The 20,032-nt window shown below is 35.2% G+C and overlaps 1 protein-coding gene across 1 annotated transcript; it reads right to left on the reverse strand.

Moving 5' to 3' along the window:
• Positions 1-1,738: 1,738 nt before the first annotated feature.
• LOC140795271 (uncharacterized) lies at positions 1,739-18,765 on the reverse strand. Its single transcript, XM_073147756.1, has 10 exons — positions 18,260-18,765; positions 17,689-17,809; positions 14,320-14,405; positions 11,457-11,877; positions 11,262-11,362; positions 10,421-10,487; positions 4,624-4,851; positions 3,247-3,711; positions 2,677-2,749; positions 1,739-2,212 (listed from the first exon to the last, which is right to left on the reverse strand). The coding sequence occupies exons 1-10, from the start codon at positions 18,700-18,702 to the stop codon at positions 1,971-1,973; spliced, it is 2,247 nt and encodes a 748-aa protein (XP_073003857.1). The 5' UTR covers positions 18,703-18,765; the 3' UTR covers positions 1,739-1,970.
• Between the last annotated feature and the right edge of the window lie 1,267 nt (positions 18,766-20,032).

Below are 20,032 nucleotides of genomic sequence, written 5' to 3' on the forward strand. Positions count from 1 at the left end.
TTTCCAAAGTAATTTTCAGTGATTTGAAAATCTGGCTCCGCCCCTGCCTACTCGTCTCCAAATTCAATAAATCTGTGGGATGGAATGCAAGACAACTATAATTTGCTCCATATTTGAAACACAACAATAGCAGGGCCATTTATATATATCACAGACTGGGAACAAAACAATAGCCGGCAAATAGCTCCTAATAGCATCTCAAGAACTAAAACAACTCACCCTCAACATCAACGGTAGAGGAATCAAACAGAGAGATAATCATCAGCCTCAAAATGAAATTTAGAAACCACTAAATATCGCATTGGGGACTATTTAAGTTCATAGTATTCTCTAATGTTTTGAAATGTGGTCGTGTGTGGTAGACGGCCACAAATGCCTAGCGCCTAAGCAAAAGGCGGAAGGCCACAAAATGGTGTAGCATTTTTTAAATCAAAATATAAAAATATATAATATACATTATACACTTATATATAAGTTGTAACCAATATAATATATACAAAAAATTTAATAGTGCACTACACCTAAATACTAAATAACATAATCACAATTCACAACATAATAACAAATTCACAACGATAATGTCTAATAAGAAATAACATAAATATATTATCAAATATTTAAAATTATCACAATCATATGTAATTAATAAAATTAATAATCAACAGAATAATAGATTAGCAATCAACCTTCAATAAATTAAGTGATTAACAAATTAATAGATTAAGTTATTAACAGATTAAAAAATGTATAAAATAATTCAGCAGATTAACTGATTATTGATTATCAGGGAAAACTGAAAACACAATCGATAAATACTTCAACTAATTTCTAATTTCTCTAACTACGCAGCATTACATATTAAGTACTAAGAATTAACAAATTAAGATAGAAAATTAAATTAAAAAAATACAGTTCGATGTGAGAGTGAGATTGTTAGAGAGAGGGAGAGTGAAAAAGAATGAGAGTGTGAGAGTGAGAGTGAGAGTGAGAGTGAGAGTGAGAGTGAGAGTGAGAGTGAGAGGGGGAGAGGACCATACCTTCGTCACCAAACATCGTCCACGCTTCATCAAAGCGTTACTGCCACCGCTATTGCCTTAGCTACGTGGTCGCTGCTTGCCGGGCATGGAAAGAAGAGCCGGAGATGACGATCAAAGAGGGGTTAGAGTCTTAGGTTTTACAGAGAGGAGAGCAGCAATTTTTTTATATACTAATAAACGATTAGTTATATTTAATGGATTAAATCAAACCAGTTTCCAACCCCTGCTAGCCTCCAGGTGTTGTCACCAAAAACCTTCCCCGATTGACAGAACGTCCCGCTACTGACACTTGAAAAAGCAGCTTTCAAGGTCTCGTCGCTTCGGTGAATCACTTGAGCCCTGATACATTTTCGGTGCCATGGAGCTAGACCAGTGAGCTATTACGCTTTCTTCAAAGGATGGCTGCTTCCAAGCCCACCTCCTGGTTGTCATCGCTCGATCACTTCCTTTTCCACTAAGTGATTGCTTAGGGACCTTAGCGTACGATCTGGGCTGTTTCCCTCTCAGGCGACCCGCCATGGCAGCACGCCTCCTTGAAGCAGCGCCATTTGCCTCTGCAGGCTGCGGATGGTCCCCATCGTGTCGGCCACCAAAACCACTATTCAATACCATAATATTCTCACAGAATTACTATATGGCTACGGTAACCTAGAACGATAATTACAACAAAAGGGAGGCAAGGAAAAATGTAAGATTTGAACTTTACTAATATAAAATGCATGATGTGAGATATAATGTTTTTTAATGATTTATAATAAACTGGTCATGATGTTCTCTTCTCTTCCTTATGTTGTAATCTTTACATGCTACAGAACTACTAGACTCACTTTTCTCTGGATATATACACATTACCTACAGAATTTTTGACAATCTGTACATTAATGAATGCTCAATTTTGTCAGATATTGCTGCAGCCTCTGCGAATTCAGCCTTCTACTCGACCCAGTTAATGTCCAAATCTTTGAGTTTCATAAGCCACTTCTGAGTATCTTGAGAAATGTATGGCTTATTGGGCATCTTTTCTTGACCATTTGTATCACTACATGCTAAATCAAGTTGCCCCTCTCGTTCGGAATAGGACTGGTTTCTGGAATGTCTCAGCTGAAGAGATAGGAGACGAGAAACCTCCTGTAGGCCTCCCCATTTTTCCAATGCACGGGCAATATCATAACGCCCTATGGATAAAAATAGGAAGGTCAGAAGGATAGGATGACGAAAATGACAATACACAGATTCTACAATAAAAACACAAATAGTCAATTTGCCACTTTGTGCATGTATTCAACAAATAACAGTATGTTTCTAGCATCTCAAATATATCTTAACTATGCACAAGACTTTGCTCATATGCCTCCAAATTTTACTAGTAGCGATCTTCAGTAAAACCCTTAAATCTACTGTATGGAACTTCATCTACTGTGCCATGATCCTAATGGAACTTTGACTAAATTTCTTAGGAAAGAAAGGTAACCACATAAGCTCCCACTGGTTAGTCCACCTATAATTTGAATGGCGTTAGCTTTAGCGCTATTAAAAGTCTGTTATCCATACTAACCATGATAACAACATAAATCTCCCAAGATGTTACCTTAGGTATGCAAGGTTAAATAGTACACAAAAGATAATCAATGTTCCTTACCTGCCCGCTCAAAAGATTTTCTGCTGGGCATATAAGCAGGATCCATTCCCCAGTTCTTCTGGAATCGCTCTATCTGCAAATTATGATAAGCCAATTTATGGAATATCTTATCAACAAGCAAAACTAAGAAAACGACAAATTATAATTTAGCCTCCTCTGGTTTACTCGATCTTAATATAACTTCAAACTAAAATACTTAACCCGCTACGGTACAAACCAAATTGTAACTATTAGATTTTTCATCCAAAAATAGTGTTTCATTAGTGCTAATATTTCTCACTGAATAAATTGCAAAATGATCAAACTACTCCTACCTTCTTCAAATCAGATTTCTGTAGGGGTAATTAAGTTTTTTACATCCTAGTTAATAGTTGCATCTTGGTCAGGACCAAAGAGGGTAAGTTGAAATCAAGCCAAACCACAAGGGATTAAATTATAATTTCCCCTATGTAAGGAAATTACAGTATTGGAATTAATTCAACTAATTTATTTGAGTCTGTAAGGGACAGATTATAGAAAATCCCAAAAGAAAAGCTGCACTGCCAATCAGAGAATACATAATTGTGTTACCTCTTCTTGCAAGTTTTCAAGGTTATCCCAGTATCCTTTTGGTTTTCTATGCTTGTAAGCAAGAGAAAGATTCATCAAGCTTGCAATCTTTCTAAACCCACCCATGCGAGTTATTGCCTTTTCAATATCCACCCTACCATGCAAACGGAGCTGCTTCCTCATAGGCATAAACCCATCCTGACCATACCTTGAAATAAATGTCATCAATTCAGCTCTGAGAACTTCAATATCTCTTTGCAAGCCTGGAACCTTCGGTCTCTGTTTCATGGAGTTTGAGAGAGTATTTGAGACAATAGAACTGGAGACCTGTTCTACTGGCCTTCTCTCCTGGAAACTCGCAGAATTATTAACTGAAGCAATGAGCCCATCCGGAGAATCTAAGAGATTGTCATCCCGGACACCTCCAGATTTTTCGATAAAATCACGGATAGCACATAAATTTGATGGCAGATCTTCATATATGACCTGAGATATAAAAAACTGTTGACTTGTTGAAATCCAACACAAAGAAGAGGATTAAGACAACATTTTGGCATACCATAATAAAGATCCACAGAATACTATCAAATATCAAATGACTAACAAATTCATCAGTGATGGCATTTTATGCCAAAAGACTGGAGCAGGATATCATTACAAGCTAAGGAAAAACCTGTTCCTTTCCAGATCACCTTCAGGAAGACTAGAACCCAGATACTCATAGGGGAAGCAAATGGTTGAACCAAATCATGTAGCAAGTGGAGGACATAATTCATTAACCAATACACATACGACTCATTTTGGACACAATAGAATATGGCGGACATCATGTGAAGATATGTAAAATCTTAGGAGAGTAAGTAAGTACTATATTTCTTGGTGTCTTGATGTTGCTGATAATTTCAACTTGGTTGTGAAGAAAAAGATAAAATACCACAATAACTGGAAAGACTTTAATACCCCAGATTCTCTGAGAAAATTACAAAAAAGTGGAACCTCTAAAATCACAGAGAATAGCTAGGTAGTGCAAAATGCTAGATGATATATATAACCAGCTAGTACCAGAATAATAAGGCAGAACCTATCTAACTAAATTTTGATAAAATAATATCAGAGATAAAAGAAAAGAATGATACATTCCCAAAAAATATTCTTAGAATAAAAGTATCATCAGACTCCGGAATTAGAGCATATAACAAAGGTTGTTCATGAGAACACCAGCAGAATAGTCTCCATAGGAGCTCCCAGAATAACCACCAACTATTTCAGAAATATATCTCACAAACCATGCAATTTAATATTCTGAGAAATAGTAAAAGGACAATCTGGATCCCATATAGAACTTTCTTCTGTAGATTCCAGCCATAGCAATAATAAGAAGCAGCAGTAAGTACCTACCTCTTCTACAATAGCCTCAGAGAGGAAAGTATCTTTGTGGATCTTTGTCTCAACCATGTATTTCAATAGAGTGTGATGGTTTCCAAGCTGTTCTAGAAGCAACTTTCCTTGAAAGGAATCAAAGTCCCCCTCAACTTGTTCAAAGCTGATCTCACGTTCAAGTTCCTCATGCAAATCCAAAACAACGCGAGCATGAAGCACCATGTATAATAGGCCTTTGCAACCTTCCTACATAATAGAATTGAATAAGTCCGAATATTTGGCTCAAAGAGCTAAACAAAGTATCTCAACCTTTCTAATCAATCTAGCTAATGAAGATGATAAGTACTCAATTGAATAAAAAAGAGGAAAAAAATGAGAAAGTTAGTTTCCTAATTCCTATCCTGACATTAACGATAAATGGGCATGCTAAAGTTGATAGTACATGCATTACACATCAATTCTAGCAATTATAATTTATACCCAATGTTTTGAATGGCAGGCGGTCATTTTTAATGCTAATATAGTATATATAAAATTTTATATAAAACTTGTAAAATTTATAATCTTAATTAATTCCTCTAGCAAACTAATTAGCTAATTAGCAATTGATTACTCTAGCAAAACAGATTAACAATAATTACTAATGACTTAATGAGAAAATTAATACAGTCCGAGTGTCCGATAGGGAAAGAATTCAAATAAATCTACATTTAAATTACTAATTAGAAAACTAACACTATCGACTTTCTTCTTTAGCAATAGCAAACTAATTAGCTCAATAATCATTATTTATTAATCAATTATCACTATGGAATAAGGAATCAGGACAGTGAATTAAACTATGAAAGAATTAAAGAAAACTAAAGAAGCAAAGCATGCTTCCCTGAATCTTTAGTTAATTAACCAAACCCTTCCACTGGTACAGTAATTAAGTGCTAATTACTATAGCAGTGAAGAAACTAGAAAGCGAAGAAAACTAATGGTGAAAGGGAGAGAGGAGGAGAAAGGGAAGAAAAAAAAACTCAGCGGCCAGACCGGAGGTGGCCACTGCCCGCTGGTTATGCTCGTTTGTCAGTATCGATTTCTCGCTGCCGCTCAAAGAGATCAAGAGAGGGAGACTGAAAATGATTAAGGGAGGTCAAGGGAAGAAGGGGATCGAAAGTTAGGGCTCAAATCAAGAGAGAGGAGAGTGAAAATAATTGGATTAGTTTTTTTAAATGGCTAATGAGTTAGCAAATACTAAAGATCTGACCCGTGTCCAAATCCCATTGCTATTGCGGGCTGACCCACAAAAACATTCCCGCTATGCACCTTGGTGGTCCGCCACGCAATTTGGCAGCCCGCCAATTATGCCCAAGTAGCTTGGCCGCCAAATACAGGTCACCATCCTTGTTTGCAGGGCGACCGCCGTGCTGGCCCGCCAAGGCGGTCGTCTTGGACGCTTTTTAAAATACTATTTATATGTTCTAGCTAAATAGGGGCATTTCACAAAAAGAAACCCTTTAATTTTCAAAATAGCAAAAAAGGGCTCTTCTGCGTATTTCTTATGTTAATTGTGTGCATTTCATTATAAAAAGATGTGCATTTAGTATTAAAAATAAGCACATTTAGTGTTAATAGTCCAATTCTTTTATTATTGAAACCTAAGGGCTTTTCTCTACAAATAACCTAATGTTGCTAAAGTACACCTTTAAATGGAGTTCGAATCTAGAATACAGAAATTTTCTCAAAGTTTTACATTCATATTTAAGATACACCTTTTAGTATTAAATATGGGTTAAATATATTTTACCCCCCTGTGCTTATACCCAAAATCACTTTACTCTCATATACTTCAAAAAATCTCAAACCAATTCTTGTACTTATGACTAAAATGTAATTGTTAGTTTTTCTATTAAATTTAATCAAGCATTATGGCCATTTTGATAATTTATTTTATTATATCAAAATCTGCATGTGTTCTCTAACAAACACGATAGACATTTTGGTCATTTTGACGTCATTCAATTAAGTTTAACGAAAAAACTAACGGTTTCACTTTAGTCATAAATATAGAAACTGGTTTGAGACTTTTTAAAATACAGGAGGACAAAGTGATTTTAAGTATAAGCAAGGATGGTCGTGCCGGTCGGCACGGGGCACTTGTTAGTCATAAATATAGGAACTAGTTTGAAACTTTTTAAAATACAGGAGGACAAAGTGATTTTAAGTATAAGCAAGGATGGTCGTGCCGGTCGGCACGCCCCATGCCGGTCAGCACAAGGCACTTGCTGTGCCAGTAGAGGCACAGCACTTGGCACGGGGTGTGCCAGTAGAGGCACAGCACTTGGCACGGGGTGTGCCAGTGGCACACCCTTGTGCCAAGCCGTGCCGACCGGCACACGTGCCGTGCTGATCTGTGCCAGTCCGGCACTGCCACGTGCCGTCTGGCACAGCCTCGTGTCGGTCATGTGCCAATATAGAGACTTTTTTTTAAATTTTTCTATTTACATCAATCTTTATCAAATCAACTTTACTTATTTTCTTAACAAACATGATATAATATGTAGAACCCTTCTGTTTTACTTTACTTATTGGAATGACAATTCATTTGCTATACCTAGATAACCACAAAGCCGAATTTATCAGAGATAGAAGAAAGGATAGGGACCATCTCAAGCTCAATATGATTATCGTCTGATTAGGGAAGGATTTGAGTCTATAAGTAGCAGGAGATCAGGAGAGGTGCGCCCACAGGATGATATAAATTCATCATCATTACCATCATATCAATCATACCCACTAGAGCCACAACACCCTTATTATACTCCATATCCACAATCTACATATGCTTATGGTGTGCCTGTGCCTGTGCCGGTCGTTTTTGTATATATTCAATATCCATATCATATCATCGAAGAATTATAAAATTCTTATTTTCTATGAAGACTATGTGAGACGTTATAACGAGCAATATTATCAGTAGATAAGTTTTAAAGAATATCGTCAGTATTTAACGCAACATTCCCATGTTATTCTTGTGCTAGCAAATGAAGTCTTTGATCCTCCTCGTCATTCTACGTTCAACTAGATATTAGTTTTAATTATTGAACTATTATTAATTATGTATTGAATGTTATTATGTGTTCAATTATATTATGAAGTATTCAATCATATTATAGAGTGTTTAATCATTAATATTAATTTTAATGAATGTATTCAATCATATTATGTGTTGAATAATATTTATATTCAACTGTTGCTTTATCTTTAATAAAATATATTATTTACACAAATAATCTAAAGATAAAATATTATAATGTAGATTTTAAATTTTAATATATATATTTAAACAAAAAAAACAAAGATTGACATACCAAAGACCCGAAAACATCTCTAAATATCCTAAAAAATTTATTAAAAACATTATAGGGGGTGTGCCACTGGCACAAGAGGCGTGCGGATGGTGGCACGGCACGGTACGTGCCACTAGCACGGCCATCACTGAGTATAAGTACAGGGAGATAAAATATATTTAACCCATTAAATATTTACCCTAATTACAAATTAGATTTAGACTATCTGAGTGCTTCAAATGTACTATCTCAAGAACAAAAAGTTGTTATGGCGAATACAAGAGCAAGATCAGTCCCACCATCATCAGAGACATTAAGTAGTATAGAAAAGCTTCCATTAGCCATAACTTCATGTGAAATTCATTACCAATTTATAACCACGAACAAGGCACTAAAGGTCATTTCTAACCCTCAAAAGTTTAGTCAAAATACTCTACATTTTCAGGGAAGTCTTAGCAATATTATATTTCTTAATCCATAAAGAATTAGGTGAAATGATTTAAAGGCAACAATGATGTAGGACAATGATATAAGAAGAACAAAATAGCAAACCTTCGGAATCTAACTACAGGGTGTTAATACACTTAAGAGAAACAAATCCACGCAATCCACCCACAAGGTGTAAGAATTCACCAACATAACAAAGTAGATAAGCTCAAATCTCAAAACATTCACTGACCTCAAATAAGAAGATAACAAGTCTTTATATAAGCAAACCCTAAAAAATAAAAAGACTAAAATATTCTAACATAAAAAGACTAAACTATCCTCAACAACAATATCTTTCTCTCATAATGTCTAATCAATGGTCTAGGTCTGGTGCTTGCACCAAATAATGTGCAGAGTTCAACATTTACCTCCAAGCTATTCAGTATTCCTTACTTTTTTAAACTATAAGGAGTAATTACCCACAAGCTACTCTAAAAGCTTCAGCTTTTAGAGAATAGTGGTTTTCAAATTTATACTCTATTAACCCCAATTAATAATGGCCTTGCCAGTAACACGTGTCGTGCCATGCTGAACGGCACACCTCGGCATGCCACTGACACACATTTAATATATTTTTACTAAAATATTTAGGATATTTAAATATATTTTTGGGTCTTCGACATGTCAATCTTTGATTTTTTTTATTTAAATATATGTATTAAAACTTATATTATAGTGTTTTATCTTTATATTAGTTTTATAAATAATCTATTTTATTAAAGATAAACCAAAAGTAAAATATAAATATTATTCGACACATAATACGAATGAATACATTCATTAAAACTAATATTAATGATTAAACACTCCACAGTTTGATTGAATACTCCATAATATAATTAAACACATAATAACATTCAACATACAATATTAATTTTTGAACAAAGAATGATGGGTATCAAAAACTCCATTTGATGATAATAGAAAAAACTTTTGGCTCCATATCATAACGGAGACTAGCTCGCAGCCGTACCGGACCGACATAGCTCGGCATGGCCATCCTTAGTCCCAATCACTTTCTGGGCTAAAAGTATTTTGATGGGCCCAAAAAGTGGATTTGATTTAAAATAGTGGAGATTTTATATTTTTAATAACAGATGAGCCCAGTAGCATTCGAACTCAAGATCTCTGTTCTGATACCATGATAACTTATCAGCTACTCTAAAAACTTAAGCTATTAGGAAAATGATAGTTATATTTCATATTCTAACAAGCAAGAATATGAACAATATAGGACACACTTGTGCAATGTGCAAATAACGGTCCAGGACGCATGTGGGCATAAAAATATGCAACAAAAGAGAATGCAGAAGTTGTACTCTTATATTGTAAAGTAAATCTCTTATTTAGTTTTTGTTGTTTCAAAGAATTCAATTTACTCTTATTGGAGGAGTAGCTTCCTCCTATTTTAGATAACTTTGATGGTTTGACATGACATTTGAAATGTAGTCTAAATTGTTAGAACAAGAAATCGCATGCTTAGAGCCCTAGTTGCTATCATCAGTAGTCACAAAACTAATATATCTTGTGGTACTAACAGCACTATCGATTTTAATATCTGATATACAAGAAATGGTTTTGTGAGATACATGGTTTCTTTAGTATCAACTTCTTCATATGGTGTAGATCATGAAAATTTGTTCGAAACACCAATTTATCACTTTGAATCTAGATCAACCTCTCTCTCCCTCGCACACACACACACACACACTCTCTCTCTCTCTCTCTCTCTCTCTAAACTATGAAGGTCAGAGAAATATGCACAACTCTTTTCTTGCATGGCAAGTCAACAAACAAAAGAAAAACAAATCTACACTCTAGTTAAAAAAAGAAAGAAGAAAACATCTAACCTAATTTAGAAAATAAAATGGCTGGAAACATAATTCAATTTTGTTATATATTATAGACTCAAGGTTTTTTACTAAAAAGAAATTCATCATAACAAGAATACCCATAAAAGATATAAGGTTCCACAAAATCTTCCAAATTACCTGTAAAATGCGAACTTTATTATTGTCCCGAAATAGAATTTTACTGATAGCCAAATTTGGCACGATCCTGTGAAACAAACTATGTCAGGATTCAACTTTTAAGGAAAAAAAGGCAGAACAATAAAAAATTTTATGCATCTTTTAGCATTTTAAAATAAATTTAGCTTCATATGTTTAATGAAATCAAGTAACCCATACAATCATCAGCAAATGAACGAAGCATTTTAATGCACTAAAACTTGCAATAATAATTCTATTAGGTCAACGATGGTCGTGTCACAAGCACAAACCATGCCTACCACCGACCGTGCCGTAAAAGAATGAGAGAAAAAGGTAGAGGATACTCACCTTCGCCGATCGCCTTCGCTTGAGCTTCGTCAGGTGCCTAGCCCAATAGAGAAGAAAGATCGAGAGAGAGAGAGAGATCCAAATTCGCAACTTAAGTTTTACCCCCCCCTCGATCTTTCTTCTCTATCGGGCTAGGGCACCCGACGAAGCATCGGCGACGGGTAGCTCAACGACAAGCTCGATGGCGAGCAACGAAGCTATTAGAAGGGGTGCAGTGAGGCACCCCTCATGCCACGTGCCAGTACGCCGCCGGCACGGCCATCTATATATTATCTATATATTAGATAATTTAGTGGATCACAAGCAAGGAATTAACAAAGAATATGCTGATTCAGTGATCCTCAGGAATGGACTCACTGTTCAAGATATTCGAGTAACTACAAATGGTCTAAGTAGCCAAAAGATGAAAGTACGAAACATATTTCTGCTTGCTGCAAATTATAGATCTTCTAGAAGGATAAAAAAAACAAGACAGAAATACATAATTACATACTCAGGCAATTTCTCATAAGCAGTCAACACATTCCATACTTCCCGAACAGGTGCTTTGACAGTGATGCTAGCAAAAACTCCTCGGTGGGCCCCTCCATTTTCCTTCATTTAAACAATTCCATCTGATAGCTAAGATACAAGTAGCTTTAAATGAGACAGATACCAGGGGGTTACTAAAATAAGATAAAAGACTTACCAATAGGCCATCGAATCTTCGAAGATGGACTTCGTCAACAATGCATGGCCTATCAAGTCTGCAGACATTTCCATATATACCCCATTTTCCATTAACCTTGGTTGATGGTAAAGCTAGCATGGTATCGGAAGCAGAACCAGAAGACTCTTCTATCAACTTATTTGATGAAAGGGTATCAGCTTCATATTTAACACCACTCATGTTCAGATTAGAAGAAATAGCAGATGCTTTAGATTCCGCACCGTTACAATTCCTATCCATTGTTGTCTTTTGATTTCCTTTATAACATATTTCAGCTCTACAAGCCAGGGCTTGAAGGTTCACAGGAAGATCTGATCTGATAATTCTCTCAAGAAAGATAGCTGGAAAATTAAATCTTGGTATAACGTTGACTTCATAAGATAAACTTGCAGTTGAAGACCTGTGAGTATATAAAATAGAAGTGCAAAAGTCAAATCAGATAATCCATAATTTCCAGCATGCAACCAATTATGGCATGATATTTCTAACAAATCATATTGAGAAATCACTATAGCAGCAGAATCAAAATGTTGAGGTCTAAATTAGATGCAAATGCAAAACAGACATCTTGAGAATAACATAGGTGACACTTGTAAATGGAATTGGTCCTGAACAAGTGCAGCATAACTAAGGGTGTAAGTCTGTTCAAGCTTGGTTTGAAATTAATTTAGAGCTTAAGCCAATGCATGCTTGGATTGATTAATTTCAATTCGAGCCAATTTCATGCTCAAGTTCCTAAATGAGCCACTCGATAAGCAATCCAAAACTATTTCAAATCAAGAATAATTCAAACCTGAATCACGCTTCAATCAAACTTGAATCCAACTTGAATGGAATCAAGCTTGAATCCTTAGATCTTAATGTAGTGGTTCTCATTTACTATCCATATAATACATATATATAATATTTATAAATATAATAATATAAATTGAGCCATATCGAGCTGGCTTGTGCTAAGCTCTACATTAAGATCTAATGCATGACACGAGTGGTGTCGGGCATTTAATAATCAAATCGTGTTCGTGTCTACCAAATATAATATATTTAATAATCGGGTCGTGTTCGTGTCAGGATGAATTTGACTCGACCTGAACTCGCTTAACACAACCCAATTGCCACCCCTAGCTAGTAGACATACTTTTAATTTACTAATTTACTTCTATTTAAATATTTTAAAGTTTGAATGCTTATAAATTTCTATAAGATATTTTCTTAATCTAAGATTTAATTCTCTGCAAATATCACTAATGATGCTCAAGTCTTGCTATGTATGAGTTAAAAAGATAATCAGCAGACTAGAACCTAGCATTCATAAACAGATTATTTGAGATAGAGAAGTGAGTTACGATTCAATTAAATAATTTTACTATTATTTGTGTTATGATTCAATTAAATAATTTTATTATTATTTGTTTTAAGTTTCAACATAATTAGTTTCTTATAAAATATATGCAATAATATATTTTAGATAGAGAGATATAGATTAAAAACTTAGCAATTCAGTACTACTAAGATTGATGTCCAACTAAATGGTGGTCCATCTATGAATGAGAAGAGATACTAAGTTTAACATTAATAGCAAAAAAGATCATAAGTCAAACTGTGTCTTTATCATAATATGAAAAAATTAAACTACATTTTCCTCAATCCGCACCAAAACACATAATCAATTGATAATGGAGAAATTAGAGAAGTTAGTTTTCTATCATTATTACAATATGAGATTAAGGGAGAGAAATTTAAAAAAGAGAGATAAAAAATAATCAGCTGATTGATTTAAATCATGTTTTTGAAAAAGAAGACATCTTAATTCAATGGATCATAAAAGGAGAGGACAGATTAATAGATTATAGAAATAACTCATGATTAGACAAAGCATTGGAAAAGACCACGACGAAGGCAAAGACTAGTATAAGTTGTTCAACAATGAGTGATAGTATAGCTACAATACTAGCGATAACTCTAATGATCCTAATGATATACCTAGTGGTGAAATCGTCAATTTCACATTTGCTGAGGAAAGTCAAAGAGGTATAGAGATTGAAGACATAAAAACTGAGGATGTACTTACATATTAGTGATATCATTATGATATTGTTCCCTATGACTATAGTTCATCGAGTATTTATTATTTGAAACCATCACAATATCTAGATGCTGGTTTTTATCCTCCTCACTATCCTCACAGAAAAAATTCATATATTGATTATTATCCTCCTCAGAGACAACAACATTAGTTTGATATTGTTAGTATGATGCAATCACATTTTATAGTACCAGGCCTTAAATATCTTTATTTATAAACTTATGGTGATTATTATGACGATGACCATAAAAATTTATGAAAGTTAGCTCGGTATTCATCAAAATCTTTAAGTAACCTAGTACTTTAATTTTTAGGCTTCATACTTAAGCGGTCCAATCCAATCTAGTCGATTGATACAGTTGATATGTATCATTTTTTCAGGAGACAACTGATCTCGATCCCGATATTTTGAAACTTAGAAATAACAAAAACCAAATCTGGTTGCTTACTAGGATGAGCTTCTTTTGTCAACCAATCAAAGCAATAGTACATTCTTCATCATCAAAAAAAATTTGGATCTGCTTGGCTTGAATGTGAAGTAATTAACACAACCAATTGTCAAAAGTACAAAAAGGAAACATAGTTCAAAGTAATTCTGCCTATAGAAATTGCATAAGTAATTTAATACTAACCTTTTTTCATGTTATTAGGAGGTATTACCATCATAGAAGGACCTACAGCATGTAAAATTACAAACGAACAAAACCAAATCGTTTGTCACATTGCTTACAGTAAATTAAAATTGATCAAACATACCTCGGACCAGCTTTGACAGACCATTGGCCTTCAAATTTCTTAAAATCCCCATCAACCATGGAAAAATGAAGCTCCCTCCTATTAGCCTAGGAAAGTAACTTCACTTTTTATGATTTAACTCAAGTGGACATAAACTTGTTATTTTTCAACATAATAAACAATCATATTTTTTGCACTATGCAAGATGTAGAAGCAAATATATTGTTAGTGGAAATATCACTAATGTAAATATAGTTCCAACACCTCCAAAGGATAACGAAAGGAAGAAAGACAGACAGAAAGAATAGAAGAAAGAAGAAAAAGAAAAAAGTCAGTGATTTAATTAGACAAAACCATTTTCAGGGCAATATGGATATAAACTACAGTTTGGAACCCTTCAAGCAAAAAGGTCCTTATTCAAATACCGAAGGACCTCCTCAAGTGCTTGCTTGGCAAAGGTTTTGCTTGCACAAATCTTCGCATACACACGAAGATAGAGAAGACCCATACAAAAATACGAAACTAAATAGATTTAAATGTGACTAGGACTAAAATGTGAGTCATAAACATGTAGGCAAGAAATGTGCTCTAATAGTCTCTAGGAATGAGAATTATTTTGATATGCAAGTTGCAACCACTCAAGACCAAGGAAAGACAATGCTTCATACCTTTCCAAGGAAAATTATGAAAAGGGAATAATGCACCTAGTTACTTTAACATGCAATGTGTAAGGAAAGACTTGGATCATGCCTTCCAAAGTAAAAAAGACAAAACGGGCATCACTTGGTGTGATGGCAAGGCTGGCTTAGTTATATTACATCCAACTTATCAATGGACCTGTAAATTATGCTCTAGGCATCCATATAATTGGATAGTTCAACAAAGAATTCTTTTAAATGGAGAGCCAGCTTCCATTGTACTTATTCCATCAGAATCCAGGTTGGCACAGAGAAATATAAAACAACAAAATAAGAAAGTAGAGAGGTAGGAGAGAGAAGAGATGAGAGAATTAAAGGCAACATGGGAAAAGCCTAAACCCAGATAAAAGAAAAGCCTAAATCTCTAGATAAAGCTCATCTAATGGCTCAGACATGGAAATAGTGGGCTGATGATCGGCATTATTTTTCCCTCTAACACCTAACTCCATATTTATCATGCCCTCTAGTCCATGAAAATTAGCAAACCTCTTAGGTGGTAGCATTTGGTAAAGATATTGCAATCTACTCATTTTTTCTTAGCAGTAGCCAGTCTACGTTGTTGCAAATAACCTTCTCATGTTCTCTTAAATGTAGTGGCAGTGAAATTCAGTATTCGGTCCTATTGCAATGCATTGGATTTTTCCCAGTGGTCAAATTGCGTAGTCCTCGTGGCAACCCACTTCATAGTTACTACCCTTCCCAAAAACTTCCATTTATCATGTGACTCTTATCTAACCTTGTTGCATGACAATCTTTACATCGAAATTGAAGTGGGTTTATCATATGTAGCTATCGGATGACCATGTGATGCAAAACGTAGTGGAGGAAAATGAAACAGAGAAAGAAGAAGGGAAGGAATGGGGTTTCACACCTCCACCCTAAGAAAAGGTTTCACACCAAAATCCTCGAGAGAACAAATCACATAAACTTTCATTCAATGCCAAAGGAAATATAACGGGTCTATATATAGACCTACAATGGAATTAAGCAAAAAACACCCTACATAGGAAATAAACAAAAGACACCCTAAATAAATAAAAATCAAAACCAAATCCCTATAGGAGGGATCATCAACTGTCGGCGTCTCCTGCGCTGGTACACACGCCATCGCGTCCTATCAGTGATGTCCGCATCACCATGTAACCCAAAAGCTAAGCTATTAATGGACCAACAATATATATTGTACCTTAGCACACCTCTCACATGTGGGCCTCACAAACTCCCTATAAATAGATAACAGATAACCACTTGTCCAGTCTCATCATACATACACTGAAATAGATAAACAGGAATTAATAAAGGATTGGTAAGATTGAACTTGAGACCTCCAAAAATGTCTTACCTCTAGCTCTAATACCATATGAAGTAACCAATTGGCCAAAAGCTTAAGGTATTAAATGATGGAGAAACAATGTATAGTATCCCTTAGTTAGACACTTAAACTATGATATGACTTCTGATTCATCATTGCATGTTTAACAAATTTCGACTAATGTGTAATTTATTGATCCTAAATTCGTATGTGACAACCATTTACTAAAATTAAATCCATTTAGATACTAAATTTAAATCCTTTTAAATACAGGATTTCCATCAATACTCTCCAGACAAAATATGCACTAGATTACCTCCACAAATGAGGCTTCCTTAGAGCATCCATAAGTCAGATGACTAGATTAACAAAATAAGCTATATTTAGTCAACTAAGTGTCTGATGTGTGAGGCTTACACTAGTTGATGTATACATAGTTGTGTCATGTGACTAATAACCAATATCTTTTTTCATCCTGCACCGATACGGAGTAAACATCCTTGATCCATCCTTGATTTCCACTTTAGTACAGCTTTTAAGCTCCTAAGTTACTTCATCCTCACAGTGTTATAGGAAGATGCTTACAATGTTTATGAATTACGATATCTTCAATTCCATCTTCCATGGCAAATGAGATCTTCAGCATAAATGAGAATAAAGGAGAGGCATACATCAGCCTTATTAATTAACAAGCTAGAGTAACTAGTTAATAGTCATTGATAACCACAATCTTTTGTCCAGTCCTTGAGAATACATCACATATATCCTTCACTAACTTGCTTCTATAAAGAAGTGTTCCTTCACAATCTCCACTAATTGCTAGTGACTAAGACAATCAGAGGCCACATCTGCCATTGCACGCGATTTCATCAGAACATGAATGCTCATAATTTTCCAGCATGAATAAACTCCATATATGTTGCAGTAAATCAGTTCCAAAATTCCAGAAAACTCCTACCTCCCATCTCTACCACATCAATAAAAGAAGAAAAGAAGTAAAGAAACTTGTCCCCTTGAGAACAGCAATTTGCCCTCACAGTACTATAGCAGATGAAGTAAAATCCTCTCTTCATAACCAGCTCCTTATGATCCTTAACACATGACCACAAAGCCTGATCTAATAACAGATTGTTAAACTACGTTGAGATAGGAGAGAAGAGGTGTGAAGAGAGGCGGGAGGAATTGGAGATAATACAAGAGATATAAAGTGGATGCTAGATCCATCCCATGCTTCAACTAGTAGTGGTACAAGCCTATTGAAAGGCATCAGAAAACAAGAAAGAAGAAAAAACATTTTAATACAAATAATGACAAGGGGGTTGCATGTCTTGGAATGTATATCACATTATGATCAATACATGGAATTTCATTAACACATACCGAATCAGGTAGCTCCTGCAGATCCAAAACCACCCGAGCCTCAATGTGCCAGTAGAGCGCACGCTGCAGTCCTCTTTGCTCTAACCATATTCTCCCTTGATGTGGGCATGGAATCCTCCCACTGCACACAAAACTCCCCCAATTTCAAAACTTTAGACCAAATTGGACAAATACAAAGATTAAAGGAACAGGTATTCTTTTTCCTTTTCCCCAAAAAAAAAAAGAGTTTTTGTTTTCGTTTTCTTTTTTTGTATATGACAACCTGATGTTAAAACTTACTGCCAAAAACTATTCCTTGTTAACATTTTCTCAAAAGTATTTGCAAAAAGATAAAACTACCTACGATTATTTAATAAAAAGGCATTTTTGGTAAAAAAAAAGAAACACACACACACACATATATATATTCTAAGGATGTTCCGTACGAATAAATAAGAGGTAAATTTTACAAAAATACGTAAACATAGAAGAATCCAATTTGCAACTATTAAAAATGAGGTATTTCGCAATAAGACTAAAATGTAGGACAATATGCGCGCGCGCAGACACACGAAAAGAAACAGTAAGTCACCTGTAGACGAGATTGGGGATGTAATCAGCAAGCCGCTCGTAATCGGTGAGGACACTCCACAGCGACTCGACGTCGGCATTGACGACGATGGAAGCCCGAATTCTCCGCTCGCGCCACGAGATTACGTCCACCTCGCACTGCACTTTGCCCTCCTCTTCTTCTCCTTCCCCTCCCTCTTCCGCTGCTCTCTGACCTCGCTTCGTTAGGCTTTTATTCCTAGATCGGTTGAGTTTTCCCTTTCGTGCTTGGATATTGGAATGGTGGTGGTTCTGACTGTCTCCGGCGGCAAGGGATCGGGAGGCGAAAACCCTAGAATTGGAGGGTGGGGGAGGGAGGAGGGGACTAGGGTTAGGGTTAGAGTCAGAGTTAGTGTTGGGGTTAGAGTTCTTGAAGGTGGGGAAAGGGAGGTGGAAGGAAGGCTGGAGATAGGCGAAGGCTCTCATGAGGAGAGCCGAGAGAGGAGTGAGTGGAATGGAATGGAACGGAAGTGGAGCGAGCCGTTGGAAGTTTCAGCCAATCTTTTTTTTTTCTTTTTTTTTCTTTTTTTTTCTTTCTTTTTTTTTTTTTTTTTTTTTTTGTGTGGCACGAGAGTAGGTGAGATTATTAGCCACTTATAACGCGTGGAATTCACGGGAGTTCAAGTCGACGTGGCGCCTGCTGCGTCTGGAATGCCCTCCGTTTTTGTGAAGATATTATTTCTCAAATACGGTCACGATATACCCCAAGTTTTGGGGATAATACAATTAACCGCCCTAGTTAGACTCGGTTTAAGTTAAATAATACTTAACTTCCATGCGGTTTATATCATTTTGCAATTGATAATTGTCTAACAACAAAGATGTTAAGAGACCAAATTATTTCTTTCATGTTAAAGAACGGTGATGAGCTCAAAAAATAGACTTTATTTAAATGTGTTGCGGGATTTATATTTTAAATAACAGATTGGCTTGGTAAGATTTAAATTCAAGATCATAATTCTGACACCATATTAACTAGTCAAACTAATCGTGTTCATAACATTTTCCATGGGGTATTTTCTCTCTATCTTTTTATTACAATTCAAACTTTGACGGAGAAGCAGGTTTAAAATGTAACATCTAAATCCTAAACATGTGCATGGCACAAGCCCATATAGTATATGTAAGGCATCTAGTAACTATAATTTATCCATAATATATAAACTAAGAATAACTTATGTCTGAATATCAACAACATAATAATAATCCTAATAGGTCTTATACAGGCCACAATATACCATCAAGAGTATCTCACTATTACATATGCACAACAGTGTATATAAAATGCATCAAGTACAAAGTTATATATTTAAAGCAACGATAAGGATAAAGACACCCTAAAAGTCATATAAGCATAACTTATCTAGGTATAACACTAACTACACTCTACTCCTCAATCACTAGCAAGACCTCTAATAGAGTATTTTGCTCCATTTGTTTACCTAGGTTTTTCGAAAAGACAAACAAAGAGAGTCATGAGCTAAAGACTCAGTTAATAGATATTATCCTAAATTAGTAATGTCAAACAAAGAGTAAATTATGTATTGGATGATATGAATCAAAAAGAAATATTATGCTATGAATGAATATATAAGCATATTCTCGATAATATTAGATGTAGATTAGATATCATGTCATGACTGATTAAGAATATAACTCTCGATAATATATAAATAAATCTCCATGTCATGCAACCACACTCTTAGATGTAGCACATATGATGCATGTCGACCACAACCATGCTATGTTGTCAAAT

This window comes from Typha latifolia, chromosome 9, assembly GCF_019914945.1.
Source record: "Typha latifolia isolate L0001 chromosome 9, TyphaL0001v2, whole genome shotgun sequence".
In the NCBI taxonomy this organism is placed as follows: Eukaryota; Viridiplantae; Streptophyta; class Magnoliopsida; order Poales; family Typhaceae; genus Typha; species Typha latifolia.

Coding starts and splice junctions, on each gene's coding strand:
- LOC140795271 (XM_073147756.1), bottom strand. CDS start 18,702: ATGAGAGCCTTCGCCTATCTCCAGCCTTCCTTCCACCTCCCTTTCCCC. Junction 17,810..18,259: donor ATCCCCAATCTCGTCTACAG/GTGACTTACTGT, acceptor TTTTGTGTGCAG/TGGGAGGATTCCATGCCCAC. Junction 11,878..14,319: donor TCTGTCAAAGCTGGTCCGAG/GTATGTTTGATC, acceptor ATATACTCACAG/GTCTTCAACTGCAAGTTTAT.